This window comes from Haemorhous mexicanus, chromosome 16 (assembly GCF_027477595.1).
Source record: "Haemorhous mexicanus isolate bHaeMex1 chromosome 16, bHaeMex1.pri, whole genome shotgun sequence".
In the NCBI taxonomy this organism is placed as follows: domain Eukaryota; kingdom Metazoa; phylum Chordata; class Aves; order Passeriformes; family Fringillidae; genus Haemorhous; species Haemorhous mexicanus.
This window is the reverse complement of record NC_082356.1, coordinates 8,446,564-8,469,854: the sequence shown is the minus strand read 5'-3', so window position 1 is coordinate 8,469,854 and position 23,291 is coordinate 8,446,564. Positions and strand designations below refer to the sequence as shown.

General features: G+C 52.4%; 1 protein-coding gene and 1 pseudogene across 1 annotated transcript in view; one reads left to right on the top strand and one right to left on the bottom strand.

Moving 5' to 3' along the window:
- Positions 1-10,313, top strand: part of LOC132334721 (zinc finger protein OZF-like) — a 126,041-nt gene extending 115,728 nt beyond the window's left edge. The window contains exon 3 of the mRNA XM_059860811.1: positions 9,148-10,313. Within this exon, the coding sequence (XP_059716794.1) occupies positions 9,148-9,902 (755 nt within the window). The 3' untranslated portion in view covers positions 9,903-10,313. The remainder of the gene's footprint in view (positions 1-9,147) is intronic.
- Positions 1-23,291, bottom strand: part of LOC132334706 (zinc finger protein 850-like) — a 1,213,125-nt pseudogene that overhangs the window by 626,970 nt on the left and 562,864 nt on the right.

Below are 23,291 nucleotides of genomic sequence, written 5' to 3'. Positions count from 1 at the left end.
GGGCACATCTGACTGACAGGGCAGCACTTCAGACTAGAAAAGCCCCATCCCAAATGTTAATGGCAGCATCTCCTGACATTTCCCTTCTTGGGGGAGTGTGAAGATTCCTCCCTGCAGTGGGGAAACCCCTCAAGGTCACCGCTCCAGGCTGAGCCAAAGGGATTTGCCCCCGTCATTGCTGTGGGGGAGTGACATCAATCTCTGCTTAATAACTGCTTCTTTTTCTTGAATACAGTTGCTTTGAAATGAATTCTGAGTGTATAATATAGTATAACATAACATAACATAACATAACATAACATAACATAACATAACATAACATATTAGAGTTACAGCTCTTATACCTTGGAGTAAATATTTCTGTTTAAGATAATTTTGTCTAATCATTACAAAAAAATATAATATATATTTATATAAATATATCTACTTTGTCATCCTTAATCCTGTGGGACAAATTCTGTAAAGGTTTAATTCCACCTTGATAATTCTTTACACACAAACTCTTGAAAAGTCTGAGGCTGGGATCAGAACCAGCTGCTCCAAGGCTCCTCTCACAGAAGGAGTTTAGAAAGCCTGGAGGTCCTTGGAGGTATCTGGGGATATGTGGGGGCTATTGGGGAATCTTTCTGCACCTCATGAGCAAACAGGAGCTTCTCTAATAAACTTTGCCTGAAGCTCCAACTGTGCCCATGACAGGAACCCCTGGGAGTGTCTGGGACATCCCAGCTCTTTGGCAGCCTGGGGACACCTGGGATGTCACCGTGGAGCCCCCGTGAGTGCCTGTGACAGATCGGTGCCTTTGCAGCCCAAGGTCCCCTGGGATGTCACCATGGAATGGCTGTGACTGCCTGTGACCTCACGGCTCTTTACCACCCCCAGAAAGCCCTGGGAGGTCTCCATGGAGCCCCTGCCTCTGCCTGTGACATTCCAGCTCTTGAACAGCCTGGAGACTCTTGGAAAGTCCCCATGGAACCCCTCTGAGTGCCTGTGACAAATCTGATACATAATAGGCAACCAACTCCAGGACCCATTGCTGTGGTCAGTTTCCATGGCAACCATCACCAGCCCCCTGTTGCTGTGGTCAATTTCCATGGCAACCATCACCAGGATCCATTCCTATGGTCAGTTTCCATGGAAACCATCACCAGCCCCCTGTTGCTTTGGTCAGTTTCCATGGCAACCATCACCATAGCCCTGTTGCTATGGTCAGTCCCTTGGCAGCTCCATGGAGACCCCATGCCAGGGGTGGTTGCCATGGACACCAGCTCAGGCCTGCAGCCAGAGCCCGTTGCCATGGCAACCATTTGCAGTCCCATCCCCAGGGTCATGGGATCCCAGAACCACAGAACTGGCTGAGTTGGGAGGGACCCATCTGGATCCTTGAGTCCAACTGCTGGCCCTGCACAGGACACCCCAACAATGCCAGCTGGGGCCTGGCAGCACTGTCCAAATGCTGCTAGAGCTCAGAGATCCCTGGAGCTGGGACCCTTCCCTGGGGAGCCTGGGCAGGGCCCCAGCAGCCTCTGGGGAAAAACCTTTTCCTGAGATCCAACCTAAGCCTGCCCCGACTCAGCTGCAGCTGTCCCAGGCACCAGAGGGAAGAGGTTCCCACAGCCCCAGCCAGGGACCCGCTCCCAGGGCTGGGACCAGCTGGGATGCTCGGTTTCCACGGGCCAGGGTTCAGGAATGGGATTCCCCAATTTCCTGCTCCCGCTAAAACCACTCAGCCCTCGCTGCCCTCCCGCCTCCCATGGAAAGCACAAAAGGCAAAGAACCCGGGCTGGAATAAGAATAATTTATGGGGAACAGCAACAAGATAAAGAACAAACAGAAACAAAAACAATATTCATAACAGAAGGAATAAGAAAAACTATTTACAGGGAAAACTACAACATCAACGGCTGGCTTTTCCTGGCCACGCATTTCCCCTGCCTGGAAAGGACACCCTTCTCCTCAGGGAGAGAGAGAGAGAGAGAGAGAGAGAGAGAGAGAGAGAGTCCCTTCTGTGCCTCTGGGAATGACCTGAGGTGGGAGTGAATATAATAACACAGCCATGGCCAGACCCTCATGTTCTTCAATCCCACATCATGTCACTGGCAGGGTCAGGAAAAGGGACAGGTGTCTTCCCAGCATGGATCATGGGGAACATGGATCACCAGGGCTCTTCCAAACATGGGAACTCCAATGGGGGATGAAGCTGGAGCAGTGCACGAAGGTCCTCCTGCGGTCAATGCATTTGCAGGGCTTCCCTTACCGGTGCCTCCGTTGGTGTCTGGTCAAGTTGGAGCTACAGCTGAAGCTCTTCCCACACTGGGAACACTCATAGGGCCTCTCCCCAGTGTGGATGCACCGGTGCCTGGTGAGGCTGGAGTTGTGCTTGAAGCACTTCCCACAGCCAGGGCAGCAGAAGGGTCTCTCCTCTGAGTCAATCTGCTGGTGCTGGAGGAGATCTGAGCTGGTGTGAAACCTCTTCCCACACTCCGGAGGCTCAAAGGGCCTCTCCCCAGTGTGGATGCGTTGGTGTGTGACAAGTTCTGAGCTGCAGCTGAAGCCCTTCCCACACTCCCCACACTTGTAGGCCCATTCACCAGTGTGGATCATCTGGTGGCTGATCAGGTGGGAGCTCTGGCTGAAGCTCTTCCCACACTCCAAGCACTTGTGGGGCTTCTCCCCATCAGGAAGCTGCTCATGGACCACCAGCTCTGAGCTCTGGCTGGAGCTCTGTCCACTTTCTGGGCACAGGGTGGGTCTTTCCTCCTCAGAGCACCCTGGGCTGTCATTGCAGCCCCTCCTCCTGTGAGATCTTCCAGGATTTTCCTCCCTGTAGAATTCCTGTGCCATGGAGCCACTCAAAACCGCCTCTTCCACAAGGTTCTGACATGGGGATTTGTCCTCCCTGGTCTCAATCCTCAGCTCCATGTCAGAGTGAGGAAGGACAAGGAGAGGATGGGATTTGCTTCTGTGCCAGAGGGAAGGGGAAGGAGATCCCCCCAGGGCATTCCCAGAAGGACGGCGTTGGCAGCAGGTTTGTCCTGCAGCTGGGGGCAGTGCTGGGCTGGGAAATGGAGCAGGAGAGAGGGGGAAAGGGGCACTGACTTCCTCCTCACCTGCCTGGGTGTCCTGGGGCATCTTTGTCTTCTTGCAGCCTCCTCCTCCATGTGGCAAAGGTTTGGGAATAGGATATCCTGTTTTGGGAGGAAAACAAGGGTTGAGCACATAGAGTCTTGTACTGGATTTGAAGACAAACCAGGGGGAGAGTCTAAGCCAGAATTATAATTTAATAGGAAAATAAGGTTCAGGGCAATGATACAGAAACACTGCCTTAAGCTGACAGAGTCAGGATATTACCTGACACCCTGTTGATCAGGGGGCTGGTAGCAGTCCCATTAAATGGTGGCTGCAGTCCTGTTGGAGTGATGAACGTGATTCTGTCGAAGCAGTGATCCTGTAGAAGGGTCTGGCCTTCCTCTGAAGGTCCGGGGGTGGTTATGGAGCTCTTGTCCTCTGGGAATGCAGTAGGCAAGGTGCTCCTGGTCTTGTAAGCCTCAGTTTATATCCAGGTAGGAATGCTTGGTTCCTCCCCCTGGGTGGAGCATCCCACATTGGGAGGATGTAATTTTATCTATCCTGCAGTGACACTCAATGGCCCATTCACAGAAGATATCTCCCCTGGAGGGCGTTATCAGGGGTGAGCCATGGAAGAGATAAAGAACTCTTCCCCACCTGTTTATAGCAGTTTGTGGAGATGGTGATTGAAAACATGTTTTTGGTTCCATCTTACATTGCAACCTGAAACAGTGGGGTAATCCCTGCTCGGGGGGGTGAGCACCACCCCCCTTACCCAGACTGGCTCAGGTGTAAAACCCCCACCCTGGGAAGGCCACACACACAGGGGACAATGTCACACTTGCCCTGCCCCAGGGGTGGTCTCTGTCCTTGTCACTCCCTTGTTCTCCCCCCTTTTCTCTTTCTTTCCATCTCTCTCTCTACCTCACATTTACTGTTCAATAAAATCCATGTTGGATTTGGTCTCATTAACACCTTAATCGGAGCAGAGGCATCTCTCTAACAATTTTCTTAACCAGCTTGCAACATTATTTTGACACAGTGAGTTTAAGCACTGTTCTCTGACCCCAAGTTCCTTTGACAAGAGCATGGTTCCCTCCTCTGAGGAGGTCGTGGCTCTATTGGAGGAACTCTTGGAAACTTGGACGCTGTTTCCTCAGAGCGACTAATGGGAGAACTGATGAGGAAAATGGCTGTTGTGGGTGGCCAGTGTAAAGAAAATATTTTGTTGTCCTTCCTTGAAAAGTTTGTTAAAATCACTGGAGGAAAGGGAGCAAATGATACCAGCAAGACTGACAAGGTTCGTTCACCCCATGGTGAGGAACACAAGGCTGCTAAAAGTCCCATAAGAAGCCCAGCTCAAGTAGCTAAATTCCCAAATAACTCCAGAATTCACAGGCTCGGGGGCTTTGCCAAATGTGAGAATCATTTTTCTCTTTCTCCCTGTCACCTTTTTAACAGCTACACAGAGCTTCCCCTTCCTTTGAATAATCTGTATAGGGCTGAATTTCCCCTTTTCTTTTATCAGAACCTGCCAGCAGCTGAGCTGGAGCTGTGCAGGAACCATTGAAACTTGGAATTGCCATCATCATTGCTTCTGTTGTTGGTTTATTCATGTTTGGGATTTTTTTGCATTTTCATCACATGTGACTTGTGGGAAAATCAAGTATTCATCAAGGTATTTTATGCAGAGTTAAGTTTGATTTCTGCCGAGTTTATTTTGTCCAGTGCCCAGGGGATGCTCGAGGGGTCTCTGTGCCTCTCGCCTTCAGGGATGCTTGGGAGGGGCTTGAGGGGTTTGTCCCTGTCCCTGTCACCCCAGGCCATTCCCCAGGGGGTTTCGCTGTCCTTCTCACCCCAGGCTATTCCCCAGGGCATGTCCCTGTCACCCCAGGCCATTCCCCAGGGGGTCTCTCCATCATTCTCACTCCAGGGAATTCCTGGGGGGGTCTCCCTCCCCCTCACCCCTGTCTCAGGGGCAGTCTCTGTCCCTCTCAGCACAGGGATGCTCAGGGGTCCCTGTCCCCTCGCCCTGGGGGATGCTCGGGGGGTCTCCATCCCTCTGGCCTCAGGGAATGCCTGTGCAGGGCTGGGGACCAGGGGCTCTGTGTCCCTCTCACCACTGAGGGTGCTCAGGGCTGGAGGGGCTCTCCGACCTTCTCACACCTGGGGAGGCTGGGGGGGGGGGGGGCTCTGTCCCTCTCAGCCCTGGTGTGACCCCACACAAACATCATCGGGGTCAGAGGGACAGAGACACCCCCAAACCCCCAGAAGGGCTGAACCTGGGATTTGGTTTGGGGCTGAGGATTTAGGAAGGGGCTGGAATTGGAGCTGGGGTTGAATTTAGGGCTGAGATTTGGATTAGAGCTGGGATTGGGGTTAAGGCTAGGCATGGGATTGGCTTTAGGGCTGGGGTTGGGATTAGGTCTGGGGCTAGATGAGCCTGGCACTGGGATGGGATTAAATACAGAACTGTGAGTGTGTCTAAATGTGGAGTGAGATTGAGACCAGGATCAGGGTCACACAGAGCAGGACAGGGGGATGCCACTGCAGGATGCCCCTGGCATTGTCCCGCCCCTCCTCAGGTACCTTCAAACATGGGGGGCAGCTGGGTGCTCCAAGATCCAGGTGCTCCCACGCTGCCCCTCAATACCAGGCGAGCATTCCCTGAGGGCAGCCCTGACTGTGACCCTTGGGGCTCTGGGATCAGCCCTCACATCCCTGTGGGAGCAGCTGCAGACAGGACAAGAGACATCCCTCCTCCTCTTTCCTGTGGAAGGATGAAGCCCAGCTGCCCTTTTCTTCTGGTGCCTCCTCCTCTCCTCTGTTATGAGTAAAAAAAGAGTTACCCATTTTTTTTAAGAAAAGGGTTGCAGAGTTTTAAGTTAAGCTGGGAACTGATTGCTGGCCAAGACTTCTGGTATTGGTTAAATTTTCTAATCATCTGTTGAGTATTGTCGTTAACCCTCTATTGTGGAGAATTCTTTTTTTCAGTACCACCCTTGCCTGCTGTCAAGAGGATGACAGCCCCCCCCGGATGATGGGAAGGGGAGGGGAAATCTCAGGAGACATGCAAATTTATCTCAAAACCCAGACTGCAACGGGACGGGACCCCACCAAATCCCGGAAAAATACCCCAAAAGAAATGAGCCAAAGCAGATTTGAGAGGTCAGGGTGGTGTTTGGACAGCAGGGGCGAGGTCCGAAGCCAGCAGAGATGCTAAAAACCTCAGTCACTCCTCGCCCCGGCTAAAGTCAGTCGAGTCCAGGACTCCTGAACCGGCAAACCAAACCAAACCCGGGGTATACCCCCACTGCCCTTGGGAGGACGGGACTCCCGGCTCTGCCCCCCAGGGGACAGAGCTGCACTTTCCTCCTCTTCCGAGTCACTGCTGGGAGCGGCTGCAGGGAACCGCGGACCTGTAAACCGCCCCCCCCCCCCATCCTGAGCTGATCACTTTTAATAAAGGCATTAAAAAGGAGAAAGATCTCCTGCCCTGTTTATTTCATCCTCCACTGAGGATGTCAAACTCCTCAGGAGCAGGAAAATCCCCATTCCCTGTTTCCTTGTGGCTGCAGCCTGGAGCATCAATTCAGAATGAAAAACTTTCTGATAGCCCTGCTGAATGGCACCGGGACGAGGTTTTGAGAAAGGGTGGAAATTGTATTTTGATAGGAAATAAAGTGACAAAATTATTTCTTTCTATCCTATTCATTTTCAGTCAGTTCCACTTTCTGTTTCAGAGTGCCACCTTCTCAGCTGATTGTGTTTGTGCCCTCCTTTCTCTCCTGCCTCTCTTTGCCCACTCTGTTTCTCTCTCAGTGTCTCCCTTGACCCAGGGCAGCTCCCACCAAAGACCCTGTCCTAATTTAATTCCCAATCCACAAGCTACAACAACCATGGGTGAAGTTATGAAGGCTGGCAGTGAAATGTCACTGTAGGATCTTGCTCCACTTGGCTTTTGGGTCCTTCTTAAGAGCTTTGCCTGCAAGAGCAGGAACATCTTTTCTTGGCTGGGAAGGAGAGAGGGAGAGAAAGAAATCAGGAAGAGGTTTCAGAGATAGAGAGAAATAGGAAAGAGGTCTTGGGCAGGGGGAGGGGGGAGGGAGGAAAGTGGTCTCAGAGGGACAGAAAGAAATTGGGAAAGTGGTCTCAGAGGGACAGAAAGAAATAGGGAAGAGGTTTCAGTGGGAGAGAAAGAAAGAGGAAAAGGCTCCGGCTCGGACTCCACAGCTCCCAGGGACATCCACAGGGCACAGCGCCTTACACAATTCCAGCCAATCAGAGAACGCACTAAACAATTTCCAGCCAACCAGAGCTTTTCTCACCGATGACTCACGACTTGCCAGGCAGACCCGCAGACCCTAGGGGCCCCCTGGAGCGGAATTTGGGGCTCGGGCCAGGGGGACTGATCCGCACCAGGGGGTCCCTGAGCCCCCTGCCCACCCCTGGGGCTGATCGGGGGGTCCCCCCACCCAGCAGCCGGTGCTGCGGTGGCCGTGGGGCAGAGGGGTGGAAAAGGGGGGTCCGGGCTGGGAGGGGAGGAAATGCGGGGCCGGGTGCTGAGCACAGGGCTGAGCACGCAGAGATGGTTTTGTTCTTGCTGAGCTCGCACTGAGCCAAGGCCTGTCCTGCCCCTGGTCCGGCCACGCTGCAGAGGGGCTGGGGCTGTGGGGGAGGTTGGGAGGGGACACAGCCAGGACAGGTGACCCCAACTGACCCCGGGAACACCCCAGACCATAGGACATCATGATCAGGGTATAATGTGGGGAGAACAAAGAGGAAGGAGGGACATTTGGAGTGAGGGTTTTGTCTTCCCAGGTAACACTTAGGCAGGATGGGGCCCTGTTTCGCCAGTGAGCAGGGTCAGCACCAAAGACACAGACACCAACTTCACTTAAGGAGCAGTGTAATTTAGATAATGCAAATTTGCCAAAAATTACAAAAGTATTACATAGGCAAAGCAAAAAATCATTATACAATAATTCCAAAAGAGAAGATGTTGAAATGATTATCACTCAACTCTCCATTTCTGGCTGCAAGCCCTGGAGATTCTGTCCCTTCCTTCAGTCAGGGTTGCATTCCCTAACAAGTCCTGGTACCAAATCCTGGTTTCCGAGGCTGCAACAGTGTCTCAGGTTTAGCTGGGTGTGTATACAATTACCATCTGTTAAAGGTGGGGCAGTTATCATCTGTTAATTGAGCAGTTTACTTTATCTCTTCCACAAGGAATCCTCCCTCTGGGGAGATATCTTCTGGTAATGGGCCATTGAGTGTCACTGCGGGACTGCTAGAAATTCCATCATCCCATTGTGAGGTGCTCCGCCCAGAGGGAGGAGCCAAGCATTCCTACCTGGATATAAACTGAGAATGAGAACAACAGAGTCAGCCTTGTCCCACAGGATTCCCAGAAGAGCAGCTTTCAGCTCCACTGGATCCCAGAGGAAGACCAGGCCCATCGATACTACCACTGGACCTCCAGAGGAGAACTCCACCCTTCTCCAGGATCCCTGCTCCAACAAAACCACATCTGTCACTGCAGGAGGATGGCAGCCACCATTTAACGGGAGTGCTACCAACACCCTGACCCACAGCGTGTCAGGTGGTATTCTGACTCTGTAAGTAGTTTTTTAGTACTATTGCATTTGTATTTTTAATTTTCCTACTAAAGAACTGTGGTTCCTATTCCCATAGCTTGGCTTGACAGCCCCTTATTTTGAAAATTATAATTCCAAGGGAGGGGGTTAACATTTTCCATTTACAGGGAGGCTCCTGACATCCTTAGCAGACACCTGTCTTTTCAAATTGACACAATGCCCCAGGACACCCAGGCAGGTGTGGAGGAAGTCAGTGCCCCTTTCCCCCTCTCTCCTGCTCCATCTCCCAGCCCAGCATGGCCCCTTGCTGAAGGACAACCCTGCTGCCAACGTCATCCTGCTGGGACTGCACTGGGGGGATCTCCTTCCCCTTCACTCTGGCACAGAGACAAATCCCATCCTCTCCTTGTCCTTCCTTCCCCAGACAAGGAGCTGAGGATGGAGACCAGGGAGGACAAATCCCCACAGCAGAACCTCGTGGAAGAGAAGCCCTACAAGTGCTTGGAGTGTGGGAAGAGCTTCAGGCAGAGCTCTTACCTGATCCAGCACCAGATGATCCACACTGGGGAATGGGCCTTCGAGTGTGGGGAATGTGGGAAGGGCTTCAGCTGCAGATCCAAGCTCCTCAATCACCAACACATCCACACTGGGGAGAGGCCCTACGAGTGTCCTGAGTGTCAGAAGAGGTTTCAGACCAGCTTCCATCTCCTCAGGCACCAGCTGATTCACACGGATGAGAGGCCCTTCCGCTGCCCTGACTGCGGGAAGGGCTTCAAGCACAACTCCACGCTCATCAGGCACCGGCGCATCCACACTGGGGAGAGGCCCTACGAGTGCACCCAGTGTGGGAAGAGGTTTCAGACCAGCTCCGTTCTCCGCCTGCATGAGCGCATTCACACGGATGAGAGGCCCTTCTGCTGCCCTGAGTGCAGGAAGAGCTTCAAGCAAAATGCCCACCTCATCACCCACCGGCGCATCCACACTGGGGAGAGGCCCTACGAGTGTCCCCAGTGTGGGAAGAGGTTTCACACTAGCTCCAGTCTCCTCCTGCATGAGCGGATTCACACAGAGGAGAGGCCCTTCCGCTGCCCTGACTGTGGGGAGGGCTTCAAGCGCAACTCCACCCTCATCAGGCACCGGCGCATCCACACTGGGGAGCGGCCCTACGAGTGTCCCCAGTGTGGGAAGAGCTTCACCCAGAGCTCTCACTTGACCAGACACCAACAGATGCACCGATAAGGGAAGCCCTGCAAATGCCCCCACTGCAGTGCTCTTCATGCACTGCTCCAGCTTCATCCCCTATTGGAGGTCCCACGTTGGGAAGAGCCCTGGTTATCCGTGTTCCCCATGATCCATGCTGGCAAGACACCTGTACCTTTTCCTGCCCCTGCCAGTGACATGATGTGGGATTGAAGAACATGAGGGTCTGGCCGTGGCCGTGACATTACATTCACTCCCACCTCAGGTCATTGCCAGGGGCAGGAAAGGGACTCTCTCTCTCCCTGAGGAGAAGGGTGTCCTTTCCAGGCAGGAGGAAATACATGGCCAGGAAGAGCCAGCCGTTGATGTTGTAGTTTTCCCTGTAAGTTGATTTTCTTATTCCTTCTGTTATCAATATTGTTTCTGTTCCTCTTTGTTCTTTATCTTGTTTCTGTTCCCAATAAATTTTTCTTATTCCAGCCTGGGACCTTTGCCTTTTGTGCTTTTCATAGAAGTCGGGAGGGCAGCGAGGGCATCATGGTTTTAGCGGGAGCAGGAAAGTGAGGAACTCCATTCCTGAACCCCAGCCCATGAAAACCGAGCATCCCAGCTGGTCCCAGCCCTGGTGGCCATGGCAACAGCCTTGGGAGCGGGTCCCTGGCTGGGGCTGTGGGAACCTCTTCCCTCTGGTGCCCAGGGACAGGAATGGAGGGAACGGCTGCAGCTGAGTCGGGGCAGGCTTAGGTTGGATCTCAGGAAAAGGTTTTTCCCCAGAGGCTGCTGGGGCCCTGCCCGGGCTCCCCAGGGAAGGGTCCCAGCTCCAGGGATCTCTGAGCTCCAGCAGCGTTTGGACAGCGCTGCCAGGCCCCGGCTGGCATTGTTGGGGTGTCCTGTGCAGGGCCAGCAGTTGGACTCAAGGATCCAGATGGGTCCCTCCCAACTCAGCCAGTTCTGTGGTTCTGGGATCCCATGACCCTGGGGATGGGACTGCAAATGGTTGCCATGGCAACGGGCTCTGGCTGCAGGCCTGAGCTGATGTCCATGGCAACCACCCCTGGCATGGGGTCTCCATGGAGCTGTCAAGGGACTGACCATAGCAACAGGGCTATGGTGATGGTTGCCATGGAAACTGACCAAAGCAACAGGGTTCTGGTGATGGTTGCCATGGAACCTGACCACAGCAACAGGGGGCTGGTGATGGTTGCCATGGAACCTGTCCATACCAACAGGGGGCTGGTGATGGTTGCCTGCTGAGGATCAGATTTGTCACAGGCCCTCAGAGGGGGTCCATGGGGACTTTCCAAGAGTCTCCAGGCTATTCAAGCACTGGAATGTCACAGGCAGAGACAGGGGCTCCATGGAGACCTCCCAGGGCTTTCTGGGGGTGGTAAAGAGCCCTGTGGTCAGAGGCAGTCACAGCCATTCCATGGTGACATCCCAGGGGACCTTGGGCTGCAAAGACACCGATCTGTCACAGGCACTCACGGGGGCTCCACGGTGACATCCCAGGAGTCCCCAGGCTGCCAAAGAGCCGGGATGTTCCAGATACTCCCAGGGGTTCCTGTCATGGGCACAGTGGGAGCTTCAGGCAAAAGCTTTATTTCTTTAATAGAGAAACGCCCGCTGAGTAATGAGGTACAGAAATGACACCCAACAGCCCCTGCAGAGCCCCTAGACTTCTAAAATTCCTTCTAAGGGAGGAGACTGGGAGGTGCTGGATCCAATCCCAGACCCAGCATTTGTCAAAGGTGTCAAAGACTGGACAGGTGGAATTGAACCTAAATGCAATTTGTCCCACAGGATTAAGGATGGAATACCAGTTAAATTTGTTTAAATACAGCTCTGAATGATCCTGATCATGATTAGACAGAGAGATCTTAACCAGAGTTATTTACTCCACAGTACAGGAGCTATAACAATTATTAGAATATTCTGCTCTGTGAAGCAATTTTGAAGTCAAGAGGGCCTTGCTGGTGTGGTTGAAGCCCACTGCAGGCAGAGCCTCCTGCTCCAGCAGGAACTGCCTTTCCTGTGCCATGAGCAGGGCAGGTCCCGCTGCAGGAAAAGCCCCAGGCCAGTCCCAGCACAGGGAAGGCCTCGGGCACAAGGGCAGAGTGCCCTGCTGGGAGCTGTGCCAGGGAGAGCCTGAGGCACCAAAGGCACCTTGGCAGCAGCAGCTGCTTGCAGGGCATGGCCAGAAGCCTCCCTTGGCACCCCGGCCTGGTGGCCACCACTGCAGAGCTGCTGCCTCAGGGCTCATTTCTGGCTGGGCTCTGAAAAGCCACTTCTGCTCCAGGAGCCTGACTGGGAAGCCACTGGCCCCAGCACCCTGGGGACAAGATATTAATGACAAAACTCTTGATGCCAGCAGAGACAAGGCAGGGGCAGAGGAAAGGGGAGAGCCAGGCCCAGGGCCAGGGCTGCAGTGGTGATGGTTGTGAGGTCACTGCCACTGCAGCAGCCTGGCTACCCTCAGCAGACATTCTGGCCAGAAGTGTGGTGAGGGCACCCAGCACATCAGAGAACCCACTCAACACGAAATCCATCCTTTGTGATGAGACTGTTTCACTGGGTCAGGTTGCACAAAGCTCCTGCTCTTGGAGCATTCCTGGGATGTGGGATCCACTTCTCTGGAAAACCAGTTGCAGTTTTGTGCCACTCTCATTGTAAAATATTTCCTCCTTCTGACAAATGTAAATTCACCCTCATTCAGTTTAAAGATGTTGACCCTTGTTCTCTCATGCAATATTCAAGAGAAAATAAGTTTGATCACTAATTTTCCATTGTCACAGACCTTGGAGAGGACCCAAAAATCTCCCAAGACGGGGTTTGGAGGCCTCATCAGAGAACCAGCAGAGAAAGGCTGAGGGCTCTGGGGTCAGTGGTGTGCAGACTGAGGACAGAATAGGAGGAGCCTGGGAGGGATTGAAGGGTGGTTCCACAGATTCTGGAGTTTTTCTTCATTGTATAAAACAGCCAGAGAAAGAAAAAATGGCACCAAGGGTGTGGAGTGCCCCTGCCCCATGAGGCGGGGATTCTACCCAGACAGACAGCATCTGGTAAAGGGGTGTGATTTAATGAAGATTCCTGCCCTCCAATGGGGCGTGCCCCTGCAAGCCCAGAAAAAGACACTCCACCCCATCTGGTCAAATAAGGAATGGCCCCAGAATGTTCTTCCTTTTCTGTACCCCCACTGTTTTAAATTCTACTGCAGTGTCCCCACCTTAGATTTTCCATTGTTTGTCCTCCTCAATCCACCCCTTTGCTGTCCCCAGCTCCTCTTACTCTTGGACCTGACCCTAAACTCCACCCCTGAACCCATGACCCTACTCACTCATTTCTTCTCTTGGTCCCTGTCACAATAAAGGATCCTTGGTTGTGATAAACCAAGATCTGTCCTGTTTCCTTCCTTTCCCTGTTGGTCATCGGTGTCTGCCTGAGGTCTGAGACTCCGGGGCCTGGGGGAGTTTTTGTGCCCCTTGCTGCAGCGAAATGCAACACAAGGGCAGCTGGGGAGGCCCAGAGTGGGCACCAGGACAAAGGAATTTCCCTGCCAGGGCAGGGCTGTGGTGCAGCACGTCCCCAGAAGGAGCCTGGAGCAGCCCAAGGCTTTGTGTGGGCAGGCAGAGGCAGGCAGGAGGCAGAGCTGTCAGCAAAGGAAGGGGCCAGCCAGGTGGGGCAGCCGGGGGATGAGCACAGCCTGCAGGGACAGAGGCCAGGGCAGGGACACCGTAGGACAGCCTGGGCTGCACAGGGCACAGGGATGGGCAGCAGCTGCAAGGCCCTGACAGAGCCAACTTGGGCAGCACTTTGGCCATGGCTGCTGGCCCTGGGCCTGAGGCCACGAGGGGACAAGTGACCCTGGCAGCCCTGGGGCCTCATTGCCTCCTTGTCCCTGCTCAGCAGCCTGGCAGGGGCCGCCCCATGGTCCTGCCCTTGGCATTGCCCATCCCCACATCCCAGTGCCCATCCTGGGAAGAGCCCTGAGCAAGGAGAGAGGGACAGGATCTGCCTGGCCAGGGGCTGGGGCTCAGGCCTTGGCCCTTTGCATTCCTGAAACACATCCAGGTTTGCTCAGCACCAGAGACACATTTGCCTTGCTTTTCCCCAGCTGCCATCACTGCCTCCAGGGTTCTGCTCTAGCTGGAACCTGGAGACACTTTCTCAGTTGTGTCCCTGACAGGGATTTCTTCAAAGTCAGAGAAACTTGTGTTTCAATGTAATTGAGTTTTTGAGGGTTTTGTGACATCACTGATGGTGTTGGGACACCACAGATCTGGCTGTGACATCACAGAGTAGGATATGAGGCCATAGAGCAGAGTCTGCCATCATAGAGAGTGGCTCTGTGGCATCAGAGAGTGGGTGTTACATCACCTGATGGCTGTGTAACATCGCCGAGCAGTCTGACATCACAGAACAGATTGTGACATCACAGGGTGACTTTGTTACATCAGTCTTCTGTGACATCACAGCACTGCTGTATGACATCACAAGATAACATAGAGTTGGGTTTGTGACATCACAGGGACTTTGTGACATCATAGGGGCAGTGTGACATCACAGGAGCTGTGAGACATCATAGAGCTGGTTGTGTGACATCACATGGATTGGATGTCATCACAGGAGTCTGTGTGACATCACAGGGTCTGTATGACGACACAGGAGGCTCTGTGACATCACTGGGGCTCTGTGATGTCACAGGAGGCTGTGTGACATCACAGGGGCTGTGTGATGTCACTGGGAAGGTCACTCTGCCCTGTCCCCCCTCACAGCCCCCCCAGAGCAGTCCAACCCTGCTCGTGCCCAGCAGGGTCCCCTGTCCCCCCGGGTCCCCCCGCCCCCGGCCCCGCAGCCTCCCCCAGAGGATGTTCCACGAGATCGACCCCAGAGCCTGACACGGGGACGGGGGGCCGGGGCCATGGGGGTGGGACAGGGGGACAGGGACCCCCCGGCAGCATCCCCATGTCCCCCAGGGCCAGAGCCTGGGCCAGGGCTCCTTCACCCTGTTAGGAATGACGGCTTGAGAATGCTGAAAAAATCCCTGGCAAGGGATCAGCAAAAACCAGATTTGATATTAAGGGACAGCAGCACAAAGTTCCTTGGCAAGAGTCACTCTGCTCCTGCCTGGACACTTCAGGCACACCAGGAAAACAAAGAACAACAAAACCAAACAGAATCCAGGCAATCAAACCAGAAATGAACTGAGAACTCTCCCTGTGTGTGTGTGACAAAAGGGCAAGGATAAAAGGAATAAAGAGATAAAAGCCTAAAAGAGCTCAAACCTAACAGGACTTAATTTATACCTTAACTGATACCTTAAATGCCACAATTTAGCCAAAACCTGCACCTAACACTATTTAACGTGACATGAAACCTACGACTTTGCAATTTAACAGAGGAATAAGACTTAAGAGTGTTCAACTTACCAAATAATTTCCATTAAAAGTAACAACTTAGCAAAAGAACAACTCTCAGAAGCATTTAACTTAGCTCATACCTCATGACTGAACTATTCTTAGAGGCCTGACTGACTCAGCTCTCCAAGGCACTCAAACCCCTCAGAGAGCAGCATTTCTGCCACATTTCCCCAGCACAGGCACTCCTGTGTGCACACAGACACAAAGAGTCAGTGCAAGGCACCTGTGAGAAATTCCCCTGAGGGCAGGGAATGCTCACTGTGGATCCTTTGGCATCTCCCCAGCAGGCCAAGGGCTGAGCCTGGAGCAGTGGGGGGATCGGCCCAGGCTCTGTCGCTGTTCAGGATCCCCGAGTGCAGCAAACGGGAGAGTTCCCGGCTGGGAGAGGCCCCACTCAGAGGGAGTCGCTGGCCCAGGAGAGCTCCAAGGGCTCCTTTTGGAGCGCTGTTTGCAGGGCCCCACCAGAGGGGCTTCAGTCCCAGCAATGGTTCATCCTGGCCACACTTGGCATCAGCAGCTTTCTTTGGCACTGTGAGAACAGGGATGCTGTGCCACTGAGGGAACAAAAACAGTTCCAGGGCTGCTCCTAAAGGAACCAGGAGCTGGTTGGGCAGCAGCAGTGCCTGGAGCAGGCAGTGTTTGTGATGAGCTGCAGAGGAGCTGAGCCCAGGGGCTGCTGGCCAAGGCCGAGGCCCAAGGAGCATTTCTCAGCTGGCAGGGCGGGCTGAGAAGGGGAGGGGGGAATGCAGCAGCCCAGGGCCATGGAACCAAGGGACCAGTGTGACACTGTGGGGCCCTGTGAGACCAAGGGACCAGTGTGACACTGTGGGGCTCTGTGACACCAAGGGACCATTGTGACACTGGGGGGCCCTGTGAGACCAAGGGACCATGGTGACACTGTGGGGCCTCATGGAATCATGGAGACCACTGTGACATTGCTGGGCCTCATGGAACCAAGGGGGCTTTACTGATACTGTGTGGCTCTATGGAATGTAGGGATCATTGTGACACTGTGAGGCCCCATTAACCAAAGGGCCATTTTGACATTTCAAGGCCTCATGGAACCATGGAGAGACCATTAAGTCACTTCACAGCCTCATGGAACCAAGGGGCCATTGTGACCCTGAGGGGCACCATGGCATCACAGAGATGGTTGTGACATTCAGGGGACTCATGGAAACACGGACACCATTGTGACACTATGAGGCCCCATGGAATAAGCAAAGCATTGTGACACTGTGAGGTCTCATGGAACCAAAGAGACCATTGTGACCCTGGGGGTCCCCACAGAACCAAGAGGACCATTGTGTTACTCTGGGGCCTTGTGAAGCCAAGAGGCCTTTGTGACACTGCAGGGCTGCATGGAACCAAAGCTCCAGGGTGACACAGAGGGGCCTCCTGACATCAATGTTCATTGTGACACTGTGGAGCCAAAGGCGACCATTGTGACACAGCAAACCCCCAGGGTCTAAAGGTCCATTGTGACATTGCAGGGCTCATGGAACAGAGGAGTCACATGACATTGTGGGGCCTGGGGAACCATGGAGACCCTTGTGATACTGCAAGACCTCATGGAATCCTTGGGACCATTGTGACACTGCGGGGCCTCATGGAATCTTTGGGACCATTGTGACACTGCAGGGCCTTATGACACCTAGGGGTCACTGTGACATTGTGGGACCCTGCCAAACCTAGGGGCCAGTGTGACACTGCTGGAACCCATGGAATCAAGTCACCATTATGACACTGAGGGGCCCCGTGGATCCAAGGCACCATTGTGACACTCTGAACCCCCATAAAACCAAGGGAACACAGAACAGCTCTGGCTGGTTTAGCCTCCCATGGACTGCCTGACTGGTCCAGCTGACCTTGGCATATTGAGGGTCACTTCTCATCTGCTGCTGAAACACTGGGGCTCTGTGCTTTCCTTCCCAATGGAAAAGAGCTGTCCTTCTGCTCCAGGCACTCATGGCCAGAATTGGGATTTCACCTCCAAATTTCCTTATATCCAGGGATTGTTCCCATAGGAATATTGCCAGGACAAGTCTCACTGGCAGTGGTTTCAAAAGGGTCACCTCTCATCTGTCCCCAAAACATTGGGGGACGTTCCATGCTCTCCTTTCCATGAGAAAGAATTGTCCTGCTTCTCCAGGTGCCCATGGCCAAGACTGGGTTTCCACCTCCAAAATTCCCTCAGTCCAAAGACTGCTCCCAGACAAAATGTGCTATTACTGACAAGTCTAACTGGCCTACTGAGGCTCTCACCTGCCTTCCAAACCTTGGGGCTCTGTGCTTTCCTTCCTATGAAAAAGAACTGTCCTTCTCAGCCAGGTGCCCATGGCCACAATTGGGATTTCACCTCCAACATTGCCTGTGACAGACTGGAGGAGATTGTTGGCTCAAAACATTTGGTGTGTGGGGGACGAAGGGGCAGGTCCAGCCTTGCCCTGCCCTGGAACCCCAGCCTTGCCCTGCCCTGGAACCCCAATCCCCCCAGTGGCCTCCAGTGGGTTGACGGTTTCTACCTGAACCGTGGCACACTTAACCCCCAGCACCACTGTCCGACCCTGGGCACTGGGGCCCTCTTGGCTCTACTCAGTGCTGCTGCTGCAGTCGGGGTACCCTGAACCCTGGTAGGGACCCGTGTCCCCCCACTCCAGGGATTGTGCGTGACTCACACTACCCTGATCCTCCACGCTCCTGGGGCTCTGTTTGGGATTTGCGTGCCAACTCACCAATTCATCTACCACCCCCAGCATGCCCTGAGGGCCAGCTACCAAGCCTAAAGGGGGAAGGCCTACCCCTTGTGTGCCAGTCACATTTCTATTCCTCCGCACACATGGGGGGCGGCCACCTTATCCCCCTGGGAGGTGTCTCACTTACTCAGGCTTCTCTTGCTTCCCTCAGTTTCTGGCCAGTCCCCTCGCAGGAGTCCGGAACCGCGGTACTGGGAGGTCCACAAGGCTTTGGGGGTCCGAGCTGCCTGGCCTGTCTCACACACACTTCTTTTGCGTGCCTCCTACTCCTGCCACCAGCTTTCCTTACCGATGCTCCTCCACACTGTTTGGTCCTCGGCTCCTTGGCTGCTGCTGACTGGTCCCCATAGGGCCAGATATCCCGGAGCCCCTCAGTCCTCTCTCCGGGTGTGGCCTATCCCGGACGAGTACCCAAGACTGTTATGAATGGCACATGACCAGCTCTTTAGTGGTTTCAGCTTTACTGGAAACAGTCTAGGTAGGGGACCCATGGGGGTGTGCGCACACCACCACTCCTCCCGAGACGGCGTGGAGAAGGAGGATGTCAGCTCTGTCATCCGGCAGAGCTGGGTCTTCTTTCCTCACGAGAGTCTCTGAGTAGACGCCTGTTGGTTTCAGGTTCATAATCTTTATACTGCTCTTGGCCTGCTCTGGTTGGGGTGACGAAGGCAAAAAGTTCTGACCAGGGTCTTTGATATTGTCTTATGTTCCCTCTGTTTAGAGGTGTTATTTTGATTCTTTATTTGCATGGTGGTTTGTTGTTCTAGGGGTTTTTGTTATGTAATCCTTTTCTGCTAAGTCTTATGGGAGTTTCATATTTCCTTATTAGGTGACGTAATCATCTTCTTTATGGTCTTGAGTGGTTCACCATTTTAGATGAGAGTGGGAGCAGCCAGGGTAATACCCGACGGTAAGGGGATATACATAATTATAAAACCTTTAACAAACAATTAATAACTAACATTGGCACTTTACATAACCATAAAACATTAAACAAACACTCTATAACTATCATTGGAACTTTTTATTAACTCCTTAAACAATGTATTCTCTACAACACTGTGGGAAGTTGTGGAACTGAGGGGATCATTGTGGCACTGTTGGGGCCCATGGAACCAAGGGGCCAGTGTGGAAACAAGATGCCCTTGTGAGCCTGTAGGGTGTAAGAGCCCAGAACACTGCCATGCTGGAGGTAACCAAAGGCTCCTTTACTCGTGTTTGGTGCACAGGAGAAACACCAGCCAGATATTCTCAAGCAGCCAAAATGACACAAAATTTTACTGGCAAAGTACAAAAAACCAAGAAACTTTGAAGGAGGATTTAATGCAACATCCAATTACATATAAAACACTTATCATAGCAATAACTTCATTAACTTAGCTCATTTAACCTAGAAACCTTTAAACATGTAAGCTGTTGTGGTACCCAAAAATGTTCCATATAAAGAGCATTAGGAGAAGAAAGAGAGAGAGACAGAAAGACAGAAGCTCTCTAGAAAGACATGCATATGACTATCAGTTCCTAGGGTTCCGGTGTGGGTGAGACACAAACCCCAGGAGAAGGCAGAGTCCATACCAGGGGCTGACCTTGTGCTCTGTGTTTTTAAGCCCCCAGGCCTTTGTGGGCCTCCCCCCAGGTGGGATTTCTGATCGCTCAGGCAATCAGGGCTGGGTTAGCGCTGTCCCCACTATGTGACTGATTGACAGCTCATCTCACGGTGTCTCAGGACATTGATCTCATCCAGCCTCTGACAGTGACTATGGTGACACCAGGGAACCTCATGGAACCATGAGTCAGTTGTGACCAGGTGGGTCCAAGGATACCACAGTGACACTGGGGCACCTCATGGAACCATGGGTCAGTTGTGACAATGCAGGTCCAAGGACACCACAGTGACACTACAGAACCTCATGGAACCATGGGTCAGTTGTGACCAGGCTGGTCCAAGGACACCATGGTGACACTATGGAACCTCATGGAAACAAGCGGCCATTGTGACACCATGGGGACCTTATGGAATCAAAGAAGACCACTGTGAAACTGCCATGGAACTGAGGGCACAGGGTGACACTGTGGAGCCTGTAGTGTCACGGAGGAGCCATTGTGACACTGTGGGTCCCCATGGAACCAAGGGAACATGGAACAGGCTGATGCCTTCAGTTTTAGCTGTTATATTTTCCAGATTCTCTGCTGCATTAGTCTGTAACTCTGGACTTCATACAGAGTGTTAGCAAGTTTTCTTCACAGTGTAGTCAGACAAAACAATCCTCTTCCAGCCCCAGAACCAAGGACACGGTTGCAGCTTCAGGCCCCAAAAGTGCAAACAACAGCGAACTGAGCAGAGCAAACTGGGAGGATGGGACTGCATAACCTGAGGCTGTAATTGGACAATTAACCCTAATATTTAAATGGACCAAACATTATAAGAGTGTGAAAACTCTTGACTGGTCATCCATTTTGAGTGTAGTCTCATCTGGGCTCTTGCACTGCTCAAGGTGAATCCTTTGAAGGCCTTTTAATAAATCCCTACTTTATTCCTTGAACTCTGCCCAGCCTCTGTTCCAGAGAGCCTCCCTGGGCATCCAGGTGATCAGTGCCCGGAAAGCAAAGGATTGCTCAGGAAGTCTCCTTCACCCTCGGACAGTCCCATCTGAGCAGGGCAAAAATCCAGTGGGGAGGAGAATATTATCTTGGGCCCTGGAAGGTGTGTTCTGCCTTTGCTTTGCATTTCCTTTTCTTGGACATTTGTGACATCTTCTTTGAGGAACTGAGGCTCATGGAGGTGGCAACAAATCTCCCATGGGGCTCCTCAGAGTTCCCAAAGCCCAAAGGAGCTGCACCTCTACCAGAATTGTCTTCAAGAATTAATTTTGTCAGGAGTGGAATTAATAAAAAAGATTTCAATGAGCAATTACCTCAAATGATTTTTTTCCCCACTTTCAAGATTTTCTCTCATTAGTTTTCTTTTCATAAGAGGCAATATAACATTATTTTCTAATTGATATTGAAGCAGGGTGTTCCCTAAGAAAGTCTTGATTGGTAGGAAAAGTCTTCCTTGAGGTCAGGCACTGCCTCAATGGATAAAACATTGCTTCTCACATTTTCAATACTGCCATTTCTCTCCTGGGCCTCCAGGCACCTGCATCCCTTTTCACCTTCTAAAAGGAGGTGAGCTGCATCTCAGCTGCTTTTTTTTGGGGGGACAGTAATGATGTTTTCTGTGGTGGTGAAACAGCAGGCCAAAGGCTGACAAACTGAATCCTGACCTGAGCCAACAGAAGCCATGAGAAAGCTGACAGGAGGTTCAGGAGAACAGAGTTCTGGAGCAGTGAAAAACAACTTGTTTTTCCTGAGAAAGAGCTCCAGGTCTGTGGAAAAAAACTTACTTTCCCTGAAAAAGAGCTCTAGGACTGTGATAAACACTAGCACCCATATAAACTGTTTTTTCACTCTTAGATAGAAAAATGAAAACTATCTCTCACAAACAACTTTTCCTGCACTTACACACTGGGGCTTTGAGTGACCAATCAATACAAGGTAAGAACTTGTTACTTACCAATTGGGGATAGACAGGGGATATTCTTAAAAAACCCTATAAAAAGGCCTATTAAAAGACCCTTTAAAACAACACAGGAGCAATCCTTTCTTTTTGCACCATAAACCGTGTCCTGCATCCCTCTTTATCGAGCGCTGTTGCAGTGCCCTTTTATTTCACAGCTTTTTGGATGGTCTGTTCCAGTTAACCCCCTGTATGTTGTATTTCCCCAAGCTGGATTATTCCCAGTTTATATCCCTCCCCTTTTACCCTTCAATCATTATAATCCCCACCCTGTATTCCAGCGCCTTCCCTATCCATCACTGTAAACTCTGCCCCTGTTCTGGACCCTTCCCTGTCAGTCTCCTGTAAACCCCCTCCCCTGCAAGTTCCGCCCCTCTGGAATTCCCCTAGTGTATGATGCCCCATTGGCCCATGTGACCTGCCCTCTCCACCCCCTTATCCCCATTGGTCCCTGAGATGTATTCCCCTCCTTTTGCTCCTCCCTCCTTGTTTCCCTATGGGCTCAGCGATTGTGCCCACCCGCAGTTCTAGTGCTGTATAAAATCCTGAGCACGCTGGTGCTCGGGGCTCTTTGGTTCCTGTTCCCTTTGACAAATAAACCTTCCTCAGAATCTCACACCGAAGGCCTCCCTCTCCTCTTTAGTCTGCTCCCTGACGCTGACACCATTCCAGCTGTAGAGCAGGTGGCTCCAAGGTTCAGCTCTCCCATTTCAGGGGAAGCTGTTCCCCACTCATGGCACCGCATCGCCCCTGAGCCAGCTGTGGACTCCAGCGTGGTGTCAGCCCGGGGCTCCTGCTGGGCTTAGTCTGCCCTCAGGCAGGGCTCAGCTCCCCCACAGCATCTCAGTGTCACCTGTGAGCCCCATGGAGAAGACACCTCTGTGCCCTCTGCTCAGAATTTCTATGCCAGGACAGCAGCAATGCAACCCAAATCTGCCTTAAACCTGGTGGGGTGAGGAACTCATGCACCAGGGGCTTTCTCGCCAACCTGCTGCTCACGGCCAAGATATTTTCCCTGCCCCTCTGCCAGGGCAATGCCCTGTGCCAGTTCTGCTGTGAGGCTTTCCTGGGGTGGTGCTGGCACCAGTAATTCCTTCAGTATTGGAACTGGAGTCAGTGAACACGACTGAGCCCTGGTGAGCTCTCAGGATGGCCAGGGAAAACTGACCTACCTGGCCCACCCCAAAATTCACCCAAGTTCATCTGGAGCCGATGGACCCAGCGGCCAAGAACAACCCCAGAGCCAGGTAGAACCACTCACCCTTTTCCAGGACACTGCGGTGGCTCTACCCCACCCTGGCCAGGTATTACAGGTGACTGTGTAGGGCCCCTCACCCAGGAAACCCCACAGCCCCACAGTGCCCTGCAGACAGGTTGACCCAGCAGCCCCATCCCGCCAGGGGAGGAAATTTCAAAACACATAAATAATTTCAACATGCTTTTGACATTTGAACATTTTTTTTAGCAGGTAAATTCTTTTGAGTAAATCAAGAATTTTGGGGCTGTTGTGTTGTATTTTATTTGCAGAGATGCCCAACGAAGGCAGGAATGATGCATTTGACTCCATGTTCTCAGAAGGCTAATTTATTACTTTACAATACTATATTATATTAAAGAATACTATACTATACTAAAGAATACAGAAAGGATACTTACTGATTGTTCAAAAGATAATAATGAAAGCTTGTGACTCTGT